This window comes from Podarcis bocagei, assembly GCF_964188305.1.
Source record: "Podarcis bocagei genome assembly, chromosome: 17".
NCBI lineage: Eukaryota > Metazoa > Chordata > Lepidosauria > Squamata > Lacertidae > Podarcis > Podarcis bocagei.
Window position 1 is genome coordinate 33,465,030 of NC_138143.1, and position 23,380 is coordinate 33,488,409.

The 23,380-nt window shown below is 45.3% G+C and overlaps 1 protein-coding gene across 7 annotated transcripts in view; it reads right to left on the reverse strand.

Moving 5' to 3' along the window:
- Positions 1–615: 615 nt before the first annotated feature.
- Positions 616–23,380, reverse strand: part of LOC308576660 (rap1 GTPase-activating protein 1-like) — a 48,214-nt gene continuing 25,449 nt past the window's right edge. For 2 of the 7 annotated variants that reach the window (XM_081176352.1, XM_081176349.1), the window contains exons 7-23: positions 22,857–22,960; positions 21,744–21,822; positions 21,227–21,280; positions 21,058–21,141; positions 20,097–20,197; positions 19,648–19,777; positions 18,707–18,862; positions 16,036–16,107; positions 15,121–15,207; positions 13,319–13,453; positions 10,671–10,835; positions 7,470–7,573; positions 5,016–5,132; positions 4,490–4,619; positions 4,281–4,383; positions 2,566–2,890; positions 616–1,325 (exon numbers count right to left, since the gene is read on the reverse strand). In XM_081176352.1, the coding sequence (XP_081032478.1) occupies positions 1,319–1,325; positions 2,566–2,890; positions 4,281–4,383; positions 4,490–4,619; positions 5,016–5,132; positions 7,470–7,573; positions 10,671–10,835; positions 13,319–13,453; positions 15,121–15,207; positions 16,036–16,107; positions 18,707–18,862; positions 19,648–19,777; positions 20,097–20,197; positions 21,058–21,141; positions 21,227–21,280; positions 21,744–21,822; positions 22,857–22,960 (1,953 nt within the window). In that variant the 3' untranslated portion in view covers positions 616–1,318. The remainder of the gene's footprint in view (positions 1,326–2,565; positions 2,891–4,280; positions 4,384–4,489; positions 4,620–5,015; positions 5,133–7,469; positions 7,574–10,670; positions 10,836–13,318; positions 13,454–15,120; positions 15,208–16,035; positions 16,108–18,706; positions 18,863–19,647; positions 19,778–20,096; positions 20,198–21,057; positions 21,142–21,226; positions 21,281–21,743; positions 21,823–22,856; positions 22,961–23,380) is intronic. The other 5 variants (XM_081176354.1, XM_081176353.1, XM_081176350.1 and 2 more) reach the window with 5 other exon arrangements.

Sequence of the window (23,380 nt, forward strand, 5' to 3'; positions counted from 1 at the left end):
TAATTAAACAAGACAAGATAAATATACATAGATTAGGATACGTGAGAGACTTGGGTGGAGAAGGGAAAGAAGTGCTGTTGCATTTCCAGCATTGAAGCGCTCTTCTCCCGGGAAAAGCATCTACAGTGAGTCTTATTACAAGTAGAGCAGTGAGTTGCAGGAACTGATTTCTTCTGTGCTTGATGAACATCCTCTGCTTGAGTGCCACAGCTGAATCGCTGTGGTGTTGTGCTTCACAAACAAACAAGAACAAGAAATCACCCTGATTCCAGGTCACACAGGTTTTTGGTGGATGTGTTTCCTCCCAATTTGCAACCTTTGCTTACTAACAAGAACTCCTCCTGTATCTGGATGCTGAGATCAGTGTCACTGTGCATCAAAGAACAGACAAAAGCGTGTGTAGCACTTCATCCCAAGACCAAAGAATTTAAACTGATCTCATGCTTCACACTTTCAGTGGGGTGGACCTGTCTTAAGGTCACACAGTGTTTTTACCTGTTCGTCTTTGCTAAAATAAGGCACGAGAAGATAATGTGGTGCAGGCCAGACCCCTTATTTTAACCCCAAATAGTTCTTGACAGGAACACTTAAGAAACCACAACAAAGGTAAGAGTATATTGGTCACAGTAGTCTTTTATTGCAAGCCCAGACACCACAGACACAACAAGCATGGAGCAAGGGTCACAAATTCACATTTATAGGTTCTTGATGGCACAGAGACTTAAGGGAGAATGGAGTGGTTGGAGGGACTGTTGTACAGTGAGATACCAAACAAAGACCTGTTGAATCCCATGAAGGGTGAGATGAACACAAACCCCTCCCACTATCAGACACCTGTGCACTTTGGCACAAGATACCTACGCTGCATCAAGCAGTTGAGGTGCTCTTACATACCAGGTGCCATCCTTGGAGTGATAAGGGCTTTCATTCCTTAGTTTTATAAAGCCTGTGCTCAGAAGAATGGGTGCAAACACAGCCTTCCTAAGAAGCCCCTGTGGGGCACATCTTGGGTTTTTAAATTTTAGCAGTTATGAGGACAGACAGAAAGATCTCTCTCCTCTTGTTTGTTTCTGAAACTATGGCAGGAGACCCCTGTTCCCCCCTCTTGACTTTCTGATCTCCTGAGGTTGCTGAACTAGAATGACACATGTGGGTGAGCGAATGCCACGATTTGGACTTTTGTGGTTGGTTTCCTTACTGCCTGTGGTGCAGCTGTCACTGAATGAAGCAGAAAGGTCAGGTCAGGCGTTCTTGGGGAGTCCAGCATCCAACTTCTCCGGAAATCTGGGTGAGCTGCTGTTGAGGTCTCACTTTGGCATCAAATCCTGCAAGCACAGACAGGAAAGTTGATAACAGCTGAGTAGATTCAAGGGACAGATGTGATCACGGGACCCCAAAGCAACTTGGTTCTTCCTACACTTCAGTCTTTGGTACAGCTTAACAAATTGAAGCAGTTCCATCTGTGAATGCTAACGAAGGGCAAGTACATTCCCAAGACCAGAGGCGGAGTGGTACTATACCAGGCAGCACAGTAGCTGGGGAACCAGGCGGCCTGTCTTTTACCAGCAATCTCCATAAAGAATCCAGGTTCATATATGGAGACACACAACCAGGGATGAGCAAAATCTCATGGGAAGCTTTACGGATTTTTTTTATTTCCCTTAAGCCATGAAAAGCAATCTCATAATATAATATGGATGCAGCTGAGAGGGCAATATTCAGATCCGCCAGGCTGATTAGGTGAAAAGCATTTCAACGCAACGTATTTCCAAGTCCCACTGGGACAATTTGCAAGCATGCTCCGACACGTCCCCTGTGTGACAAATTCAGCCAAGTTAGTTGGGTTGCCTTTACTGGATCTGAACAAAGCTACAAATTGGTATATGAATCAGACCAGTGCAATTCTGAGTTTTTTGCTTCTTATGGTACCTCCTGTGGCGACCAAAGCTGTGGGGCAGAAGTAACCATCCAGTGAGTTCTGTTTGCACAGAAACAAACCTGGGCAGAATATAATTGTGTCCGATTAGGTACCGTTCGGGGGGGAAAGTAACTCGCCCCCTGGAAAAGGCATCTGATTACCTTGAAAAGCTTCCAGAGTCCTTGGGAGTCCCTCCCCCTTTCGTGAAGACAAACTAATGAAGGATGCACCTCCCCATCGATGACAGAGGCAGGAAACAGATTGACAGAAGCACAAAGCTAGCCAGTGAGCAGAGATGACTGAGCGCAAAAAAATAAAAAAAGCTGCAGTAACACAGAGAGATGGATGGGGCTGGGGGGGAAAGGGCATTGTGGGAAACAAGAATCTTGGGGAATTCGCCAAGAAACTTGCAGACCCTGCTAGATGCAGCGGAGGTGTGTTTGTGATGGGGGCACAGAGCAGTTGTCTTGGGAAAGAAGTTCAGATTGGTGTGAGGGGTTTGGGAAGAGAAGACACAGGAGCCGCCTGTGTGTCTGGGGAGAGCCACAAAGTCAGCCTCCTGTTTTCCCACCAGGGAATGCGGAGGGTTACCAAGAGAGCCCTCTTCCTTTCCATCACCTTTTGCCCACATGCCCTTGTCCCCTTACCCTAGGGCACCGAGGCTCCCTAGGGTGTGGATTACCTGAGAATTACCCAGCATGCACTGAGACACCCCTCCAGCGATGACATCACACACAGCACAAAATGGAGGCCTGTGGAACAAGGAAGTGGCAGTTTCTTTAGCATTCTTCCCTTTACCCCCCTGCTTTCCAGTATACGAAGAACCCATGAAATCACCTCCCTGCCTCCTTAATCTCATGGGGAAAAGAAAAGTAGAAGAACATACTGGACTGTAACGATGAGCATCCACTTTGCTGCCTTTCCCCTTCTCCATGGAGCCTGCAGCACTGCTTGGAGGGAGCAGCTGAGTTACTGAAAGGAATTAAGCATTTTATTTAGAAAGGTTAAATCAAGCTATTTCTGGTGCACCAGACCCATCTTTTTTCTTACTCAGGCTCCTGCCAACTATATACAGGATGCTACAGTACTGCTAATTTACTTGGGACATCAGCCATTTTCCGATACCTGTCCCTGGTAAATTGTTGCCCCTGTTTTACCATTGTAGAGATATTCAGTAGACACTGTTCTACATTTTCAGCCCTCCTAGCCTTAGAACATAAATTTCAAGCATAATATTCAACCTATTATCCATTGCTTTTGTTTAGAATTGTTTTACTTGTTTTTATAATTGCCTAAACCATTATACCTGTTTTCCTGGTTTTTCATGGCATGATTATAATGTAACCCACCCTGAATAATGTTCAGGGGAAAAGAATGTGCCTTTATGAGTCCTGATCCAAATTGGGGTCTCCCCATGCTGCTTTAAAAAAATCAATAAACCACCAAACAACACTTAAATATGTTCAAATGTGGTAGCACATTTTAAAGGTATCATCATCAGCCCTTAAGTGGTTTCGAAATGGAGAACATGTCCATTAATGGTTCTTGGTCACGAGGGCTAAATGAAACTTCCAGATGCAAAGCCATTGTATCCCTAAACACCAGTTGTTGGAGAACACCAGTAGGAGAGGCATATTGCCTTCAAACTGCCAGAAGCATGTGGCTGGTCCCTGTAAGAAAGGAATGTACCACATTGGGTCATTGGTCGATGCTGCATTTTATTCATGCCTTTAGCCAGAGCCCACCTCTCTAGGATGTGTCAGGAGGTAGTAGAATCAAGAGAAAGAAAAGAGGATGTACCGTATTTTTTGCACCATAGCACTCACTTTTTTCCCTCCTAGAAAGTAAGGGGAAATGTCTGTGCGTGTTATGGAGGAAATGCCTACGGGTGGCATGCCTACGGATTTTCCTCTTCTAAAAACTACGTGCGTGTTATGGTCGGGTGCGTGTTATAGAGCGAAAAATACGGTATTTGATTTGCTTTAGCATATTCTAAAGAAACCAGGTAGTTCTTCAGCAGCTGAAAGTGTGATACTGCTTTCCAGCTGCAAGGAAAGACAGCCGTCATTCTCAAATGATTCCTGCTTCTTGGTCAGAACTGGGTTTTTTTCAAAAGGATAGTGAATCTTTGGTTCACTTGGAAAATTGTAGCCACGTCCTTCTCATGCAAATAGGCACAGGAGTCCTTCTTGTGCTATCATCCTTCCTCCATGAGGGACATCAACATGGGAAAGTTCCCATCTACTTGCTGTCAGTGCAATGTGGGATGGCTTTGCAGCAGCAATGATAATGCAAAGGTGACACATTAGTTCACCCAAACAAGTCTTGTCCTAGAACCTGCAAGAACTCGTTTGGTTTTTACCTGGTGAGCTGGTACTGCTGGGTGTGCAGACACTATCGTCTAACCACGCGCTCTGAGTCAGGGACTCCTGCTTTTGGGGACCTTCAAGGGAACACATCAACTCCTGCACAAGAGAAATGGGGAATGGGCCTTAGAGGATGCTGCAGCTGCTCAGCTGGGACAGGAGGACTACTTGAGTGGAAAGGGGATTTCCAAGACCCCACACTGACCGCCTCGTTCTCTTCCTCCTCTGACGTCTCATTTTCTCTCACTCCGCTGCAACAGCTGCTCACGTTGGACGAGGAACGGGACAAGGGCTGCATCACGCAATACCCTGATGTCTGACCGGAGAGCGTTCTGCTGGAGGAACACACAAGCCCCAAATCATCACTCTCATAAATCTCAAGGGCCACCAGCCCAGCATTACAGTTCATAAGCCTCTGTGACAAAAGCCTCACTTTGTGAGAAGTCTTAAAAGCCTGCCCAGACTTGCTCAGGTCCTCTAGTTCATTAGAGCTCAATACACACATTTAAAAATGAAGCTTGGGCTGAGAGACAGCAGTTGGCCCAAAGTCACCCAGTGAGCCTCATAGCCAACTGGGGATTTGAACCCTGGTTTCCAAAGGCTTAGTCCACTACTCTACACTGGCTCAATCACCCTCTCTTTCCTGTTAATACAACATGGCAGGATGGAGGTTCCCTCCCCCCCCCCACTTTACACAAGGCTTCCCAAGCGTTCATTTGTTCTCAACTCACTTGTTCTTCCTGTTGGGGAATTCTGGGGAGCTGGGACTGGAAGAGCCGTCCGACTTGAGGTCAAAGAAGGGCCCTGGGCTCTCCAAAACTTTCTGTATCCTTTCAGCAATGTCTTTGCTTTGGAGGAAAGGGAACAAAAACATTTACAACATGGAGCCAAATGTCCTTGCGTGAAATCCAGTGGCTTCATTTCTTTAAGACTCTTAAATTCTCCTTCAGCCCATATGGGGACAGAATGAATTCCTCCAAAGGTCATGAGAATGGAAACTGTCCCTTTCCCAAAAGTCTAACCAGTGACCTGCATGACTTCCTGCCTTTCTCTGTAGCAAACAGCACATTGAACTATATATATATATATATATATATATATAAACAGTACATAATTCATTCACTATTGTTTCCATTGGTTCATGGGGCTTTCCCATTTTTAGCCCAAATCTCAATTATGGTGAACAGGCCAATTTAACAGGTCAAAACTAAAATGTATTTTATATACATTTTAGACCCATGATACTGCATGATGTAGAATCTTGATTGGCAGAAACAACAGTTTTTAGGTTTAGCTCACTTAGAATTCTCTTTCCAACTGAAATGCACTCTAATCATGAAAAGAAAGATTTAAGCAGAGATACAGGCTGTGTGTACTCAAATTTGCAAGAAAATAGGTTGGTCCCTTCTCCTATCTACATATATAGCACAGGTTTGACTAATATGCAGGACACATCAGATTTCACTTTCAATATTTTAGCTCTGCTCATTTTGAGGACAGGAGCTTTAAAGGCCAAGAGTCTTGGGAGAGGATGGCAGCTCCAACTGTACTTTGCAGCCTCCAGAATAAAGAATCGCCAGGTCATTCTGCATATGACTTAAGAGTAGGGTGGCTAGTTATACGCTGCAAAAAAAATGAGAACAAATCTACAGATGGTAATTCACATGTATAAGTTGCAAATTTAGAAATAATTGCTGAAATTTAAATAGAATTGCAATACAATCTCACCATTATGGGGAAACATCAGGAGAATGTCTAGGTGCTGCTATCACTGGGCAACTTCACGGCTCCTGGTCCCCTTTTTTCTGATTCCTTATCTTTGAACCAGATTTGGAGCAGACAGACAGCAAACGGAGGAGACCTTGCCCACCCAAGACACATGGGGGCATCTCCTGGCAGCATTTGCTTCTTTTAGCTTTAATGATCCTGTCAAATTTTACTGGAGCAGCAGGATAAAGGGGGCGGCACAAAGGGGGTGGCACAGAAGGTATAGCTAAATCAGGGAGGAGGGACACACACTTAGCTGGGGAGTAAATAACCCTAACCCACAAGTGAATGGGACTCACTTCTGAGTAGATATGGAGATTGCACTGTTAAGTAGACTTCAGTCATTGTCAGCAGCTGAATCACAAATTATGCTAATAAGTGGTTTCAATTGTTGCTCTAGCTTCCATGATGGCCTAAGTGTACCACCAAGGAGGGTGAGACTTGTGGGGATGGGACTCAGCAGCAGACAATTTGTAAGGGGCAGGGCAAGGTTGGGTTCTGTCCTTCCTCCCAATCAATGGCCCTTTGGCAAAACTGAAGTTGTGGGATTTTTATTTTTTATAGAGAGACAGAGCAATACACACATAAAATACTCTTTGTTCTGAGTGCATGAACTGACGGCGGCTAAGGTTAAACAACTGTCACTACCTCTTCCATTGGACTTTAATGAGATTTGTACCTGAACTTCTGCCTGTACTGGAGCATGACTATCGTCCTTTTGGTGGTTTTCACCAAATCCAATGAAACAATGAGGTAAACAAAATGGGTTCAGACAGCACTGGGAAGGATGCCTCAATAATACCACCTTCACCTCTCTTCCAAACAATCCTTCGTCTTTGATATGTGCCTATGGCTCAAGGCACGTGGTCCCTCCTCTCTGCCACTCTTCCCTTGAGTCTTATCCAGTGTCTCCATTTAGGCTTCAATTTCATCACACACACACCCATCATAATTTCGGTTCCCCACAATTCCACATCAGTTTGTGATTATTTGTTGTTGTTGTTGAAAAACCAGTTTGTATGTAAATGGAATTTCAATGGAATTTTATGAAAATGCACCAGAATTTTATGAAATTTTAATGGAATTATGAAAATGCACCAGAATTTTACAGCAAAATTCCCCTAATATACACATTTTTTGCAAAGCATTTTCCCCTAATATAAAGCATTTTTGCATGTTCTTTTCACTCATGCATTTATACGCACACTTTAGCCCCTCAGGCTGTGTATTTTTGTGCACACTACTTGGACTGGAGAACTTCATTGCAAAGTCCAGAGGGAAGCTGTGGTTTGGTCTGCCTATTGTTAAGGAAAGTGCTGATTAGGTAAGCTAGCCTATAGATGCAAACCGAATTTCTCCACCATCCCTAGCCATCCCTCTCCCTCTAGTCCTCCAAGTCCCTATAGCCCAGTCCGTACCTTTTCTCCTCCTGGATGTTCTCAATGCCAATTGCACTACTGCGTCGCCCATTGAAGCGGCTACCTCGGTTGCGTGACGGGCTTCTCCCAGGTAGGGCAAAGGACTAGAGGGGAGGAAAGGACAGTAGGAAAAAAAGAGAGACAGAGGAAGAGGAGGATGCAGAAAAGGTAAGAGCTAGAGGGAAGATGGAAGATGGAAGACTGGTCTCCAGAGCCTGTCCTTGCATTGCTACCCCATGCTAACAGTTGCAGCCTGTCCAGAGAGTCACAAGGTGCCCAGGCATGATGTGGGAGCTGTCAAAGTTGGACAAACAGCCAAGAGAGAGAAAGAGCGACACACATATGAGAGAGCGAGAGAGAGGGAGAAATGGAAAGATCGGTAGACAGAAATGCATGTTTGAAAGAGCAACAGGGGGAAATAAAGACTCAGGAAAGCACAAGGTAAAGCCATGTACAGCTCCAGAGGGCTAAGCTAGACATTACAGTAAATGTGCACCTGCTACCCAAAATGGAACCCATCACATCTTCTCCCTCTGTCCCAGAAGAGTTTTCCTCCCTACATAATTAGCAGCTGAAGATCTGGAGCAGGGGCAGGGCAATGTGGGATGCAGCTTCTACCAGGGATGCCAAAGTGTGTGGCCAGGGGCTGGAGCAGGGATTAAACGTCTAAAGGCAGTTTCCAGCACTAGCTGTATGTTTACTCCAATATCTAGCTTAGCCCAAAAAGGAAGGGAGAAAAAGTAAAGCTGGGGAGGGGGGGAGTAGAGAGCGCCCCCTTTCCTTACATTTGTTTGGCATTTTTCCTACTTCCAGCAGATGGTGGGTATCACTTTTTCCCTGCAGAATTACCCAAAGGAGACAATGCCTTTCCTGGCTTCTCCGGACATGGAAGGATGGATTCACCTAAAGGAGCCTTGCACAAGGACTTCTGCTTGCGCAATGGGGCTTCCATCCCTTCCTGAATGCCCCCAAAACTGGCTTGAGGGGTTGTGAGAGCCCCCATAACAGCACATGGGGGGGAAGGTTTGTGCATTCATCACAGTGTGACACTTGAGTTCCATCCAGTGCTTGGAAAACCTGCTAAATCTCCGGCAGTGATCAGGGAAAAGAAGAAATGAAAAGCTTCATCACAAATACAGCTTTCTGAAGTGCCATATTTAGAGTGCTGTCGAATGAGCCGATTAAACCTGGGCTGGGGAACCTGTGGCTTTCCAGATGCTCTAGTCTACAAGTCCCACCATTCCACACCATTGCGCTACACTGGCTGGGATTGATGGGATCCCACCGCTGGATTAAACACTAAATTGCTTGCTCCAAACCATACAATGCACTCACATCCGACTGAGAATTTTGGAACCGTGCGGGCTTAAGATGTAAGCCACATCTACTTAGATATCGACTTTGCCAACTTCTTCCAGTCATGCCAGAGGAACCTCAGCGCAGAAGGAATTCACTCTGTGCCATGCTTCTTATCACCAGGGGAGTTGGGCATGTATGGCTCAGGGATAGCAGAACATATGCTTTGAATGCAGAAGGTCCCAGGTTCAGTCTACAGCATCTCTGGTGGCTGTGCTGGTCTCACCTTGAGCACTCTCTTGAGAATGAAAATTCACATAAGCATGCTTTCCACACTATAACTGCAACTCCAGACTCTCGAAAATGGCCTTCTCATCATGTGCCTTCAGTGCCTGTGCAAAAGACTGAATGCTCACTTGGACAATCAGAGGATGTCCTGAACTAGAAAAGCACCAATGCACTGGTAACATTAATGCCAAGCAAAGGAAGAGCCACTAATGCAACACTTTTAGTTCTTTCATTCCAGACACTGCTTCATCTCACCCTGCCATGCTGTCCATCACTGATCAGTCAAGTCTTGGCAGGCAAAACTAACTTGCTGCAGATTCCCACCAAGTGGTCCATAGTCAGGAGGTGAGCATACTTGGGTAGAACAATCCTAAGTAAGGTCAGCAGTACAGTGGTGCCCCGCAAGACGAATGCCTCGCAAGACGGAAAACCCGCTAGGCGAAAGGGTTTTCCGTTTTTGAGCTGCTTCGCAAGACGATTTTCCCTATGGGCTTGCTTTGCAAGACGAAAACGTCTTGCAAGTGTTCCGATTTTTTTTTGCTCCCCCCCCTTTTACTAAGCCGCTAAGTCGCTAATAGCCTTTTAGCCGCTAATCCGCTAATCCTTTAAAAGCCGCTAAGCCTTTAATAGCCGCTAAGCCTTTAATAGCCGCTAAGCCTTTAATAGCGCTAATCCGCTAATAGGGTTGCTTCGCAAGATGAAAAAACCGCTAGACGAAGAGACTCGCGGAACGGATTATTTTCGTCTTGCGAGGCACTACTGTATGCTGTACCCAACAAACACACTGTCCTAAACCTCTCCAGCCATCAACAGGGTGGTGGGAGAGGTTCTATAAGCGGGCTCTTATGGAATCTTTTTTAGTTCCCTCAAAATTAAAATTCAGTCTAGTTTCAGGCCTGTTTTTGGCACATAAACCACCCTTGTCACTCCAAAGGATAACCAGTGCCGAGAGAGGAATGCCAGGAATGCAACTTCACTAATTCTCCTGGGCCTCTCAGTAGCTTTTGGAATCACTCAACATTGTACCCCTTATGGATAACCTGTTCTGTGTTAGGAATCTGTGGCATAGGGTTTTGGGAGTCCCATTATTGCCTTGGGGACTGATGCCACAACTGCTGCAGGAGAACTACTGCTCAGCATCGATGCTAAAGGGTCCCAAAGGGATTCATCTTGTCCCCAAGACCAAACGTGAAATGTCTACGTGAAATTTCTGAGGGTATCATCAGCATCTTTTATTCCTCTGTAAAAGTTTTCATATTCCGCCCACTCACATAAAACATCAAGGCAGTGCTCAGCAATTAAAAAAAACCAATAGCACAATTTATTCAGATTCTCCCTAAATGCTTTCCCTGTTCCTCAAATTGTTTTCAGAGTCAGAATCGGCAAATGAATAGAATTGGGTCTCAGAGGAACAGGATAGGGAAATGAACATAGAGAGATGGGGTGGCGGGAAGCCCAACAGAAAATAGCCACAAAACACGACCAAGACAAGGAGACATTAATAGCTGGAGACAGATAATGTTGAAGAGCAGCGGGTTCACAGTAGTAGGGGATAGTGGCAAAGGACTGAGTACATGCTGGTCTCCACTCCATGACGCCACCTCCCCAATACCTTACCGCAGCAATAGCCTTGGTGCCTTCGGCGACACTCTGGTTGAGGGCAAGGCCAGCAGTAGCTGGACGATTGGGTGGAGTTGATGGCTGCTGCTGCTGCTGTTGGTGCTGCTTCCTCATGGCTATGCCCATGGTATCCAGGCTCTGGCTACGGCCCCGGATCACCCGCTGGAGAGAAGGGCAACAGGGAGACAGACACGTTCACAGACACACAAAAGGACATCATGAAGAGCACTATAGGATGCTGGTGGGCTGGGTGGAAGGAAGTGGAAGGAACAGGCATGAGCTCAGAAACGCCCGGCTTCCTACAGGACTCGGGCAAACAAGGTATTGTTTCCTAGTGGACAGAACTTGTTTCTGCTAACCTAACCCACAACCTCCTGAAGAGCTCTCTCATAAAAACCACACACACGTTGTCCCTAGCCTATGGCACCCCAAAGCACAACCACCAGGGGGCAGACATTTAATCCTCCAACACAGGCATAGGCAAACTCGGCCCTCCAGATGTTTTGGGACTACAACTCCCATCATCCCTGACCACTGGTGCTGTTAGCTAGGGATGATGGGAGTTGTAGTCCCAAAACATCTGGAGGGCCAAGTTTGCCTATGCCTGCTCCAACACTATTCTTTGGACCTGGCACTGTAGATATGAGCAGAACCACCAACTCGCAGAAAAGGTACAAGAGGATACTGTGGTCAATGGCATCAAAAGCTGCTGAGAGATCAAGCAAAAGCAGCAAAGTTGCACTCTCCCTGTCCCTCTCCTGAAGAAGCGCATCCATCAGGATGCTTAAGGCCATTCTGTCCTCAAACTGGACCTAAACTCAGACTGAAATGGGTCAAGATAACCAGTTCCTTCCAATGGTGTCTGCAGCTGGATGACCCTCTCAAGCACCTTATCCCAAAAAGTGATCGGGTGGTAGTCCAATATTAGTGACTGGTCCATTGTCATCAAAGTTCCTCGGGGTTCAAGCAGGGCTTCTTCAGGAGTTGCTGCATCACTGCCTCCTCCAGATGGCCAGATGTTGAGCACACATGTGGGACAAACCACTGCAAACACCTTGCCCACGTCCTCAAACCTCATCAGCTGATCCCACAAGATTGGGCAAGATGTTGTGTTGGACACCTCACCCAGCTCTGTAACAATGGTAGCATTCAGCTCAACAGCTGGTGATTTTATTCTCAAAGCCGCTGGCAAATATGTCACAGCTGGAACTCTATTCCCAGTGACAGGGGTTGGCACATCTCTGCTGGCTTAGCACATCTCTGCTGGCTAGCTACTCAAAGGTGTGATGGGGTAAGCAAATTAAGTCTTCTTTGCAGTAGGCACAACTATGTGCTCTAGCACACCTCTGACCGACTTTGCATTGGATTGTATGCCATTGTACTCTAGACTTCATTTATCCTGTTTCATGGCTTGGAGAGCCATAGACACCCAGTGAGCTCTCCAGGCTCCACAATTTTGAAAAATGAACTCAGGAGTAATTGCGTCCCCTGCTCAATGCATCTCACTATTCCACAGCAACACTGAAGCTCAACAGGACCGCCAACCTCGGCTTCTGAAAATTCCCCCCAAGCATTCCAGAACCCCTTGGATTCCCTATGTCTCTGGGGGTAGACCATCCTAATGGCAGAGAGGGAATGACACTACAAGACCCAACTTTGCCAGATAATGGTGTGACCATTAAAGGTAAAGGGACCCCTGACCATTAGGTCCAGTCGTGGCCGACTCTGGGGTTGCGGCGCTCATCTCGCTTTATTGGCCGAGGGAGCCGGTGTACAGCTTCCGGGTCATGTGGCCAGCATGATTAAGCCACTTCTGGCGAACCAGAGCAGCGCACAGAAACGCCGTTTACCTTCCCGCCGGAGTGGCACCTATTTATCTACTTGCACTTTGACGTGCTTTTGAACTGCTAGGTTGGCAGGAGCAGGGACTGTGAAACAGGAGCTCACCCCGTCACGGGGATTCGAACCGCCGACCTTCTGATCGGCAAGTCCTAGGCTCTGTGGTTTAACCCACAGCGCCACCTGCGTCCCTTGGTCTGACCATTACAATGGGGTTAATTCAACCCTGCCCCCACAACATCTAGAGTACCACCACCCATCATACCGCGAGGTAAAGCCTAAATCAAGGCCTTGTCCTTAGTATGGATGCCGAATTATCCCAGAAGCAATGTACTGAGGTTACCCAACACCACATTACAGACCACCTCAGCCATCTTAGTGAGGTATACTGTTGAGCAGTTTACAAGGCACCAACTGCAGTCCCAATCTGCCCTGCCCCAAACCTGTGGCTGATTTCCCCTCCTCTGCAGGTAGCCTGCTGGCATCTGTTCTCTGAAAAGCAAATATTGACAGCTGCGTAGGATGGTGGCTAAGAGACTAATCTAAGAGCTAGGAAATTCCTTCTTTTGGTAAGCTACCATCTCTAAGCCACCTGCACCCCGCTGGCAAGATCTAAAATACAGAGATAATGCAAAAAACCTACCTCTCAGAGCAGTTGTGGGGATGACTAAGATAATGTATGTGAAATACCTCCAATGGACAAAATGCAAAGTATTATTACAATATTCACCAGAGCAGCATGAAATGGGAAAATGCAAAATTACACCGGAAGAGAGATACTAAGCATCACCTATTCCCTCTCTCACCTTGAAATTCTCAAAGAAGCCGCCACCCCCATTCTCCATTTTGTCGTCGTCGCCAGAGGCCAAGCCCATCATACTGCGGCTACGAATCTGCAACTCCTCATAAAGGCTCTCCAGGAGGGCACTGCGGGTACGATCCTGCTCCAGAAGCAGAGAAAGAGAACACGTTTCAAAAAACAAATAGGATAGAAACAGGGAAGGGTGCACGCTTAATCAGAAAGGAAGAAAGATCAGGCTGAGTGACAGAAAATAAAGCAGCTCTGTGTGTGGGTAAGTTACATAATCAGCTGGATCATAGAGCTTCAATAGCTCTATGGACTCACGTTAAAGCATGAGACTCAATCTCAGGGCTGTGGGTTCAAGCCCCACGTTGGGCAAAAAGAGATTCCTGCATTGCAAGTCGTTGGACTAGATGACCCTCAGGGTCCCTTCCAGCTCTAAAATTCTATGATTCTAAGTGGATGTGATTAACCAATTTTACAGTGGTGCCCTGCAAGACGAATGCCTCACAAGACGGAAAACTCGCTAGACGAAAGAGTTTTCAGTTTTGGAGGTGCTTCGCAAAACGAATCTCCTATGGGCTTGCTTCGCAAGACGAAAATGTCTTGCGAGTTCCTGCGGTTTCCCCCCTTCCCCCCTTTTTCTAAGCCACTAAGCCGCTTATCAGCTGATCCGATAAGCCGATAAGCCGCTAAAAGCCGCTAAAAGCTGCTAATAGCGCTAATCCGCTAATCCGTCAATGGGCTTGCTTTGCAAGACGAAAAAACCGCTAGACGAAGGGAATCACAGAACAGATTCTTTTCGTCTTGCGAGGCACCACTTTAATTTGATTTTGCTCCTAAGGGAATATTTAACATCAGCTACCTAAGGGGGGTTCAGAGACCCCAGGGAACTTTTGAAGGCTGTTTGATAAAGGCAGCCTGGTAAATAGTTAATCTCTTATCTGGTGGCACTGAGTACCTTAAATAGGGAATGGGAGGGTACAAGAGAGGAGTACACTCTGTTGTGGCCAGGTCTCCCCCAAGGTGACCCAGGGTGGCTAGAATGGGATTGTCACACTTACATAGTGTGCTTTTCATTCTATTGTAGGAGTTTCAGTTCCTATTAAAAGTGTAATTTTGAGTTTAAAGTCACCAGGAGGAATTACCCTTCCCCTCCCCATGCAACAGCTGCAGTGTAGAAAGTCCTAGGTTGGATTTAGACATCACCTTGCCAACAAAGGTCCGTATAGTTAAAGGTATGGTTTTCCCAGTAGTGATGTATGAAAGTGAGAGCTGGACCATAAAGAAGGCTGATGACCGAAGAATGGATGCTTTTGAATTATGGTGCTGGAGGAGACTCTTGAGAGTCCCATGGACTGCAAGAAGATCAAACCTATCCATTCTTAAGGAAATCAGCTCTGAGTGCTCACTGGAAGGACAGATCCTGAAGCTGAGGCTCCAATACTTTGGCCACCTCATGAGAAGAGAAGACTCCCTGGAAAAGACCCTGATGTTGGGAAAGATGGAGGGCACAAGGAGAAGGGGACGACAGAGGACGAGATGGTTGGACAGTGTTGTCGAAGCTACCAGCTGAGTTTGACCAAACTGCGGGAGGCAGTGGAAGACAGGAGTGCCTGGCGTGCTCTGGTCCATGGGGTCATGAAGAGTCGCACACGACTAAACGACTAATCAACAACAATTAATTGTTGAACCTGCATTTCATTTCACATCCTGTCATTGATCACCAATATGTTACTTCCTGGTACTCATATTAATCTTTGCTCTTTAAGATACATGAATGCAAATAAAAGTAAACCGACTCACCTCTAGCTTAGCAAATTTCTCAGCATGGTAGCAGCTGTGCTCCGCATTTATAAGCTTTGCCAGAAGAAATTCACGGAACTCTGTGCCCTGTCAGAAGGAGGAGAATGCTCACTCACAGTATTTAAGCCTTACAAGACCCTTTCTTATAGATATATCCAGAACTGTTTTGGTGCCACAAAGGACAGTGATGAAGGTTCTAGGATACTTCTTTGCAAGCTAATACTTAGATTGCATGTTGATACCAAAGCACAGGAACAAACACAGATACAAGAATATTCCTCTATTCACCTCAATAGAGGCACTGTAGAGATGAAGAATACATTCAAATTAACCACGTGGGACATGTGGGACTAAAAACTCATGATTTCCTAAATGCCCTCCCAGTCCCCAAGGAAAAGAATATCCTTTACAGTATGTAGACATATAGGAAATGAAAGCTATCTTTCCTTATGGCGCTTTAGCTTTTGACAGGCAGGGAAATCTATTACATATGGATTCATTTAAAGAGGCAATGCCTCATTTCCTATTTATAAAGACAAAGTAGACGATGCTGTACTACAATTTTTCTGAAAATGCATATTAATCCTCTTAGCTGATGAATACTGATACTAGAAGGTGCTTACGCTGAAACTGGCAGCATCTATTTTAGGTGCTTCTGAACATATTAAATGATAACAGTGGCAATATTGGGAATGCTAGAGCCACATCTAAGAACACAAGTTGAGCTGGAAAAATGGCTCCCAGGTTCAGAGGTGCTACAATATTTTAGAGCCAGGCTGTCACAAGTTTGGGGCTTTTCCAGCCCTAGGTAGTTGCACAGAAAATGGTTCATATAAATAGATCGTAATGTAGGAAACATTAGCAGAATTCCACTGCCCTGTAAGCCTTTATTTGTTTTTCTGGCTACACACAAACCTTTTTGAATATTGCTGGATTTGGCAGAGAAGGCCCAAAGAAAGGGACGTCATCACGGGCTGTAACAGAAACCTGCAACCATCAGAAGGGACAGAGTGGTTTTAGAGTACAGACAGAATGACCACTGCGCAGGGTCTGTGCTCGTCTACAGCCTTAGGATAATATTAAAACATTGTTAGTTTTAAACTGCTGTCTGATGAAACTGCTAATCAGCGGAGAGCACAAAAGATATGGGATGTTAGAAACATCTCATATACAGCCACACACACACACTCTTTTATAACATTGCAAAAATGCAAATAAATGCACATTTGTACATTATATTCCAGGTGCATATAATCATTGCATTCATAGTATTCTTCCTTTTTCGACTATCAAAATACATAAAAGCTATTTCCTTTACCAACAGTCTGTTATACTTACTACCTTTCCTATATTTCCAATACATTAAACACTTGCATTATTTTACAAATAAATATCACATAAAAACTAATTGCTATATTTTCCTGCTGTGTTCTTATTTGTTTAATTTCCCCTCAACAATAGATACGGATTGGCTGGCTCCTGCACCTTCTTTATCATAATATTGGATAAATAAACTCAATTTATTTACAAACATATTTTCATGGTGTCTTCCTTCTCTAACAAATCAGATTTGTTAGCTTAACCATTCATGCCATGTCCTGGATTTTAGTTAGCCAGTGATCTATAGAGGGACAGCAAGCACTTTTCTAGTTTGGGCATAGTATCATTCTTGCTGCAATTAGCAAAAAAACAAAAAACAAACCCCAACCATTTCCAAATCTTCTTCTTCAACTCTGTCCTTAAGCTAACTGAATAATATTACTAGTGCGTTTCTTAGAAGGTCATAACCTGGGTTATTTTTTTTATTTTATTCCTTCCATAACTTAATCCCAGTATATTTGGTTTAGGAATACGTCTACGATATAAAATATTTGCTCCAGGGTTATTTGGAGGAAGCCAAGTGATTTAAGGGTATGGCATGGATGTGACCTCAGTCTGCTTTAAAGTGGCAAATTAAGAGTAGGTGACCGGAAGCAAGAACTGCATATGTGCCCTGTTTCTCTTGCAAAGTACTTCTTCAGCAGCCTGCCTCATCTCTGCTTCTTGGGCCCCCTCCTCTCCTGCCTCTGCTTCTGGACTGCTCTCTGCCCCAGCCTCTTCCTGCTCACTAAACCCTGTTACCTCTTCAGCTTCCAACACCTCCTCCTAGTCTGCTTCTTCTGATCTCTCTGACCGCTCATCGCCACCCCATCATCAATCTCCTGGCTCTCAACCTTCTTCCCTTGGGGTTTAACCAGCCAGTGCCTCTGCCGTCAAGCCAGTCTGTGACATCACCTTAACACCCCCTCCTGTTATTTATTCGAGTATTTGTCCAGGTTGCCAATATAGCACTGAAGTTAAGCTAAAATGCTTGTCATTATCTGGGTTGCTTTAGTTGACTTTCCCAAGTCATTGTGCTGCTTGGACACTTGATCACCAGTAGGAGTCATTGCTACCAGGAGTGTCACTTGTGTACACCAAGGTTCATGTGTACTTACACATGGATAAGAGAGGGAAATGCACACACTTCAAAGCGTCTGAGAGTGACACAACTCCTTATCAGAAAAAGTACACAGAACAATAGAGGAGCAAAGGACTGGAGCCTCAGCTCTGCATGTTTTAAGACTTAAGACGTGATCAGGTGAAATTTCACCTTGACTCCTGTTCTCTTCCGGCTGGAAGAAAAGTAAACCACTTTGAGGTTTTTGATTAACCAGTGAGTAAATTCCACTAAAATAAGTAAGTAAATAAAAGAGTTACTGACAAGAGACTGGCTAGTGCTCCACAATTTCGCCCCACTGTAGCCAAGGATTAGAGAACCAATGCAAAGTTAAAAGAAAAAAAGAAGTGGGCTAAGATTTAAAGTGCTGTAGTGCAATACAGGAGGGATGGGAAACCCTTTTCAGGCCAAGAGATATATTCTTTTCTGCACAACCTTCCATGGGCCACATGTTGGGGCGGTCAGGTAGCAGGGCTAGTGGCTAAAGCAGGCACAGCAACAACTGTTATTATTTACCTGTGTACAGTAGGCTAGTTTCTAGGCACATTTAGACACCCCTCTCTATCCACCTAGGGGGCAGTGGGTGGCGCTGTGGGTTAAACCACAGAGCCTAGGACTTGCCGATCAGAAGGTCAGCGGTTCGAATCCCCGCAACGGGGTGAGCTCCTGTTGCTCGGTCCCAGCTCCTGCCAACCTAGCAGTTCGAAAGCACGTCGAAGTGCAAGTAGATAAATAGATACCACTCCGGCGGGAAGGTAAACGGCGTTTCCGTGTGCTGCTCTTGTTCGCCAGAAGCGGCTTAGTCATGCTTGCCACATGACCCAGAAACTGTACGCCGGCTCCCTCGGCCAATAAAGCGGTCACGACTGGACCTAATGGTCAGGGGTCCCTTTACCTTTACCTCTATCCACCAATGAGGCAAGCAAGAAGCATTAGCACTCAAGGAAGGTGCAAAGAACGGCCAGTGAGAGGTGTGGCTGGGAAGGGGGTGTGGCTTGGGGAGATTCCCATGGGCCAGCCAGAGGAGCCTAGAGGTTTGCTACCCTTGCAGCAGAACTCTCTTGCACTCATCGTGAAAGTAGCAGAGTATTGACTGAGTGGACTTACCTTGTAGAGAGTCTCCCCCAGGGCGCTGTGGTGGAGCTGCACGACCACATAGGAATGCAGGAAGTTTGACGCAATCATGTCGGGGACAAAGGGAGTATTTTCGTCCTGGAAGACAATGGCCACAATATCGTTCCCAATGTGGCGCTTCCGCTGAAGCTGGAAGGGAACACACAAGGGAACATGTTAAGAGGGGAGTTGGGCTTCCCAAATGCAAGCTGCCCAGCTTGGCCACTCAAGTCCACAGCACCCACCCCAATCTTAAACTCCAATCCATTTAAACTGTCAACCCAAGTGTGGCGCTTGCCTCCTAGGTGGGTCATAAGGAAAGGGTTAAAAATGGGTGTGATGTGATTGGCCAGTGGAAACTGATAGGAGGAGTTAGAGTGAGAGTTGGAGTTGTGTGAAAGTCAGTTGAGAGTTGGGAGTTGAAGAAGGAGGAGGGAGAATAGTCTGTGGGTTGGTTGAGTTGTGTGGTGAGAGAGTGAGAGCAATTGTTAGGTGGAGTCAGATAGATAGATAGTTGGGATAATCAGTTTGAAGTTGTTAGGAACGAATAAGACAGTTAAGGAACTAAGATTAAGAAACTGCCAAGAAAAATTAACTGAAACCATAAGCTTGTTCGTGCCTATAAAATAAACTTGATTATTTGTTAATGTTACCAACTGACTGGACTCCGTGTGTACCCGTGAGAAACGGGTTGGTGGCAGTGAAGAACGCAATTACAGTGGTGGCACAGGGTCAATAGACCGTCAAACGTCCGGGGGCCCTGTGTGATTGCCACACCAAGCAATCCCCAGACCAGATTATGGCCTCTTCTTTCCAATCACAACTTGCTCCAACAACCTTCCCTTTGTCACATCAACCCTAAAGTAGCTACCTGTCCGTTGCCATCACTCTAGAGGCTTATTCAATATTGTGTCCTCCATAGGTCCCCACAGTACCTGTTGGGCATCTCCCTCTGTAAAGGGCAACATCGTAGAGACATGGAACATGATCTCTTTGCCCCGGAAATGTGTGTAGATAGACTCGGATCCTGTTTGACCTCTAGTAACATCCAAGCCACCTCGGAAGCTGATCAGCATAAGGCAAGAAGGAGAAGGAGAGAGGGGAACAGGCAGAAGAAGAGATACCATGAACAACGGTAGCAGCTTTATCAAAGGCAGAAATACAATTCACAGAATGAATTGTGGTAATTGGTGTGTGCAGTGGTGTGTGAAAGAGGGTAGGAGGCCTAGAATTTCCTGGTGGTGGTACTGCCACTTCCCAGGACGAGACCAGACAGGGCCACTGCTATCTGCTGCTATTAAGGCGATGAAAGAGTCTTTGAAGGAAAAATGGGCCAAGAGAGACAGCTTCCAAACCATTAGGTTTTTACAGCTGAAGTACTCACCCACGGAAATCCTGCAACTGGATCCTGTCTCCAAGGATATCCAAAAACTCTAAGAAGCCCAGACTCTCTTCAGTATTACTGAAGACTTCTTCCTCTGTGGTCTATATAAAAGGAAACAGAAAACTGAAGGCCACCATTTCCCATTCGAGTTCTTGACCTATCTTGGAGTCCAATAACCAGTACAATAAAGGTCTCTTTTGCACATGTGTGTGCATATGCACAAGCACACAAACAAACAAACAAACAAACAAACAAACAAACAAACAAACACACTCTCTCCTTTCCTTTCACCTTCCTAAAAAAGCCACAATCCCTGTTTGCCAGAGCGGAAGGTGTGGAGACTGTGTGTGTCTTTGACACTAGCAGAAGATAAGCTGAATAGGTTCTGAACAGATATTAGTCAGTGGTGGCCCATAGGCCATAGCCAATCCCCTAAAGCAGGGTTAGGCCACCTAAGGCCCAAGGCTGGATGCGGCCCAATCACCTTCTCAATCTGGCCTGTGGATGGTCAGTGTGTTTTTACATGAGTCGACTGGGTTATTTGTGGGACATAGGAATTCTTCATTTTTCTTTTCAAAATATAGTCCGGCCCAACACATGGTCTGAGAGAAGTGGAAACGGTTGCTGACACCTGCCCTAAAGGGGTCCTTTCAGCAGGGACTTTAAGAGACATTTCTCAGGTGATGTCTACAGCTTGGTTTCTCCTCTCTAGTTGCTTGCATGTCACTTCCAAGTGCTCCCCTTCCCAGCTGCTGAAGCCAGAGGGAGGATTGTGGGGGGGAGGACAAAGGAGGGGGAGATGATTAGCCAAAAAGGAGTGATGGTGTACCGGAAAGGAAGAATGGAGGATCACTGGACATGATGGAGGGGAACAAGAGGACATAAGGAAGCTCTTGCCCAGACTCCCCAAATAGCCTATGATAGAAAAGGGCATTGAGTGTGCATAAGAAAAGAGGTTTACCTGCCCAGGTTTTTGGTAGATGACTCCGAACTTGAAGTTATTGCTGATGACATGTTCATCAAATGCAACAATGAGTTGGGAAGCCTAGGAGGTGGAGAAACAGCCAGAGTTAGAAGTAAAAACAGGCAGAGAAAGAGAGAGTTTGCATATGGGGCTACAGCGAGCCTACCTTGGGATAGAGCACTGGAAAGAAGCGGTCAACATTCACATCCTCACACAGCAGCTGCAGGAGGACAAGCAAAAGATGTTAACACAATTCTAGTGCAGGGACTTGAGGTACCACTTTCACTGAAGCCAATCGGATGAGCATCAGTTACTTAATATGAAAATTCACATTTGCAAATTTAACCTTTCAACAGTCCTGTATTTGCAAGGGATTTGTCACACACACACACACACACACACACACACACACACACACACACACCCCAACTTATTTATTTTCTAGTTGATTTTATAGGCTAGTACTCAAGGATTCAAAATTGATTAAGTGGGATATAAATTTAAATTTAGGACATAAATTTGAGACTGTTTAACTTATGCTGCCTGGAATGGGTGACTTAGCAAAATGGAACCTTTTCTTTGGACAAGTAACTGAAAGGAATCAGATTTGGTTCATCGGAGGGTTACAAGGCAAAAATAACCCAGCAACTAACAGTAAAGGTGCTAGACCTGGAACAATGTACCTTTGCCATTTGAACAGCATTGGGAAACTCATTCAGGCAAGAAATAGGAATCAAGTCGTGCTTGGTACTGGTTCGAGACCTGCAACAAACAAACAAACAAAATAAATGCTAAGGAAACCAAGCAGCAACAACTCCAGCTTCCCTAGTACAGTGGTACCTCGGGTTACGTACGCTTCAGGTTACATAGACTTCAGGTTACAGACTTTGCTAACCCAGAAATAGTACCTTGGGTTAAGAACTTTGCTTCAGGATCAGAACAGAAATCATGCAGTGGCAGCGCAGCGGCAGCAGGAGGCCCCATTAGCTAAAGTGGTGCTTCAGGTTAAGAACAGTTTCAGGTTAAGAACAGACCTCCAGAATGAATTAAGTACTTAACCCGAGGTACCACTGTACCCCAAAGTTCACAGTACCTAAAGCCAGCAAAGTTATTTTGGCATCTGTGACAGAAAAATCGCACCAGCCCTTCTCTACTTCCCTTACAATAAAAATACAGTAAATTAAATGGCTTATAATTCCCCACACTTTCATGACACCCAAAATCAGCTGTCTAACAGTGGGGTAGCTTTACACCCAGAAGGGGTCTATACCCTTTGGCAACGCAGCAGGCAATTTTAATTTTATTTTGCCCACTGAGTGGATAAATTTTAATTTATTTTATCCACGGACTTCTTTTTATAATTGTTATATATGCTGCAAATAAAGCTCGGTAATCAAGTGGTATATTAAGCAATAATTTAAGTATTTTTTAAAATATATATATATTACATTGGGTGCCCCAAATAAGGCTTGTTATCCTTCTCAAACATCAACAGTTGTGGACTTTTCCCAAAGCAAACATGAGGGAATTTCTTTTTTTAAAAGTGTGCTGGAGGCAATGCTGGGTGGGGTGAGGAAGACAAGCACTTGCCAAATTAATAGTCAAGGGATTATTGGCAGCACCTCCTATTTATTTTTAAATGTAATTTTGATTTGCAAACAGTTCTAAAATTCTGGTGACTTTTTTTTGTGTGTGAAAAGTTGCAAATAAGCTTAGTTAAGACAGCCATTGAGAGACAGAGAAGCACCTGAAAAGTGCAATCATTTCACAAGGTTTGAACCAAAGGGCTGTTTTACCTCAGAAGCAAGCGGAGGTTGTCTTGCTTTTCGACTTGTTCATACTTCACGGAAAGGACCAAGTAGCCCAAAGTTGTGTCATTGGCATAAAAATTATGATGTTCCTGAGGAAAAGAGATATTGGAATAAGGGATGTAGAAGCAAGAGACTCTTTTCCTCCTCTAGCAGCCACTGGGCACATGTAATATTTTGAATTCTGGACTGCCTTGAGGTAATATGAGAGGAGACAGGGGAAGTCCTAGTAGGCTGAATTGGGGCGGAAGGCATTGCCATGTTGCTTTGTATGTAGTAATGCAGGTGTGTGCGCTGAGGGTGTGTCATGAGTTCACTGCCTCTCTCCAGCATCACGGACACAATCTTTGAATACTGGTGGTATTTTCAGGGATATAGCTTCTGCCATTTTTATGTCATTTTTCTATTTTCTGTGCTGTGTCTGTTCCCCGTCCATCCCCTTCTGAGCTGACCATACTTAGGATACAATGGATGCTCCAACATATAGAAACAAGGCTTTTGCTGCCCCCTCT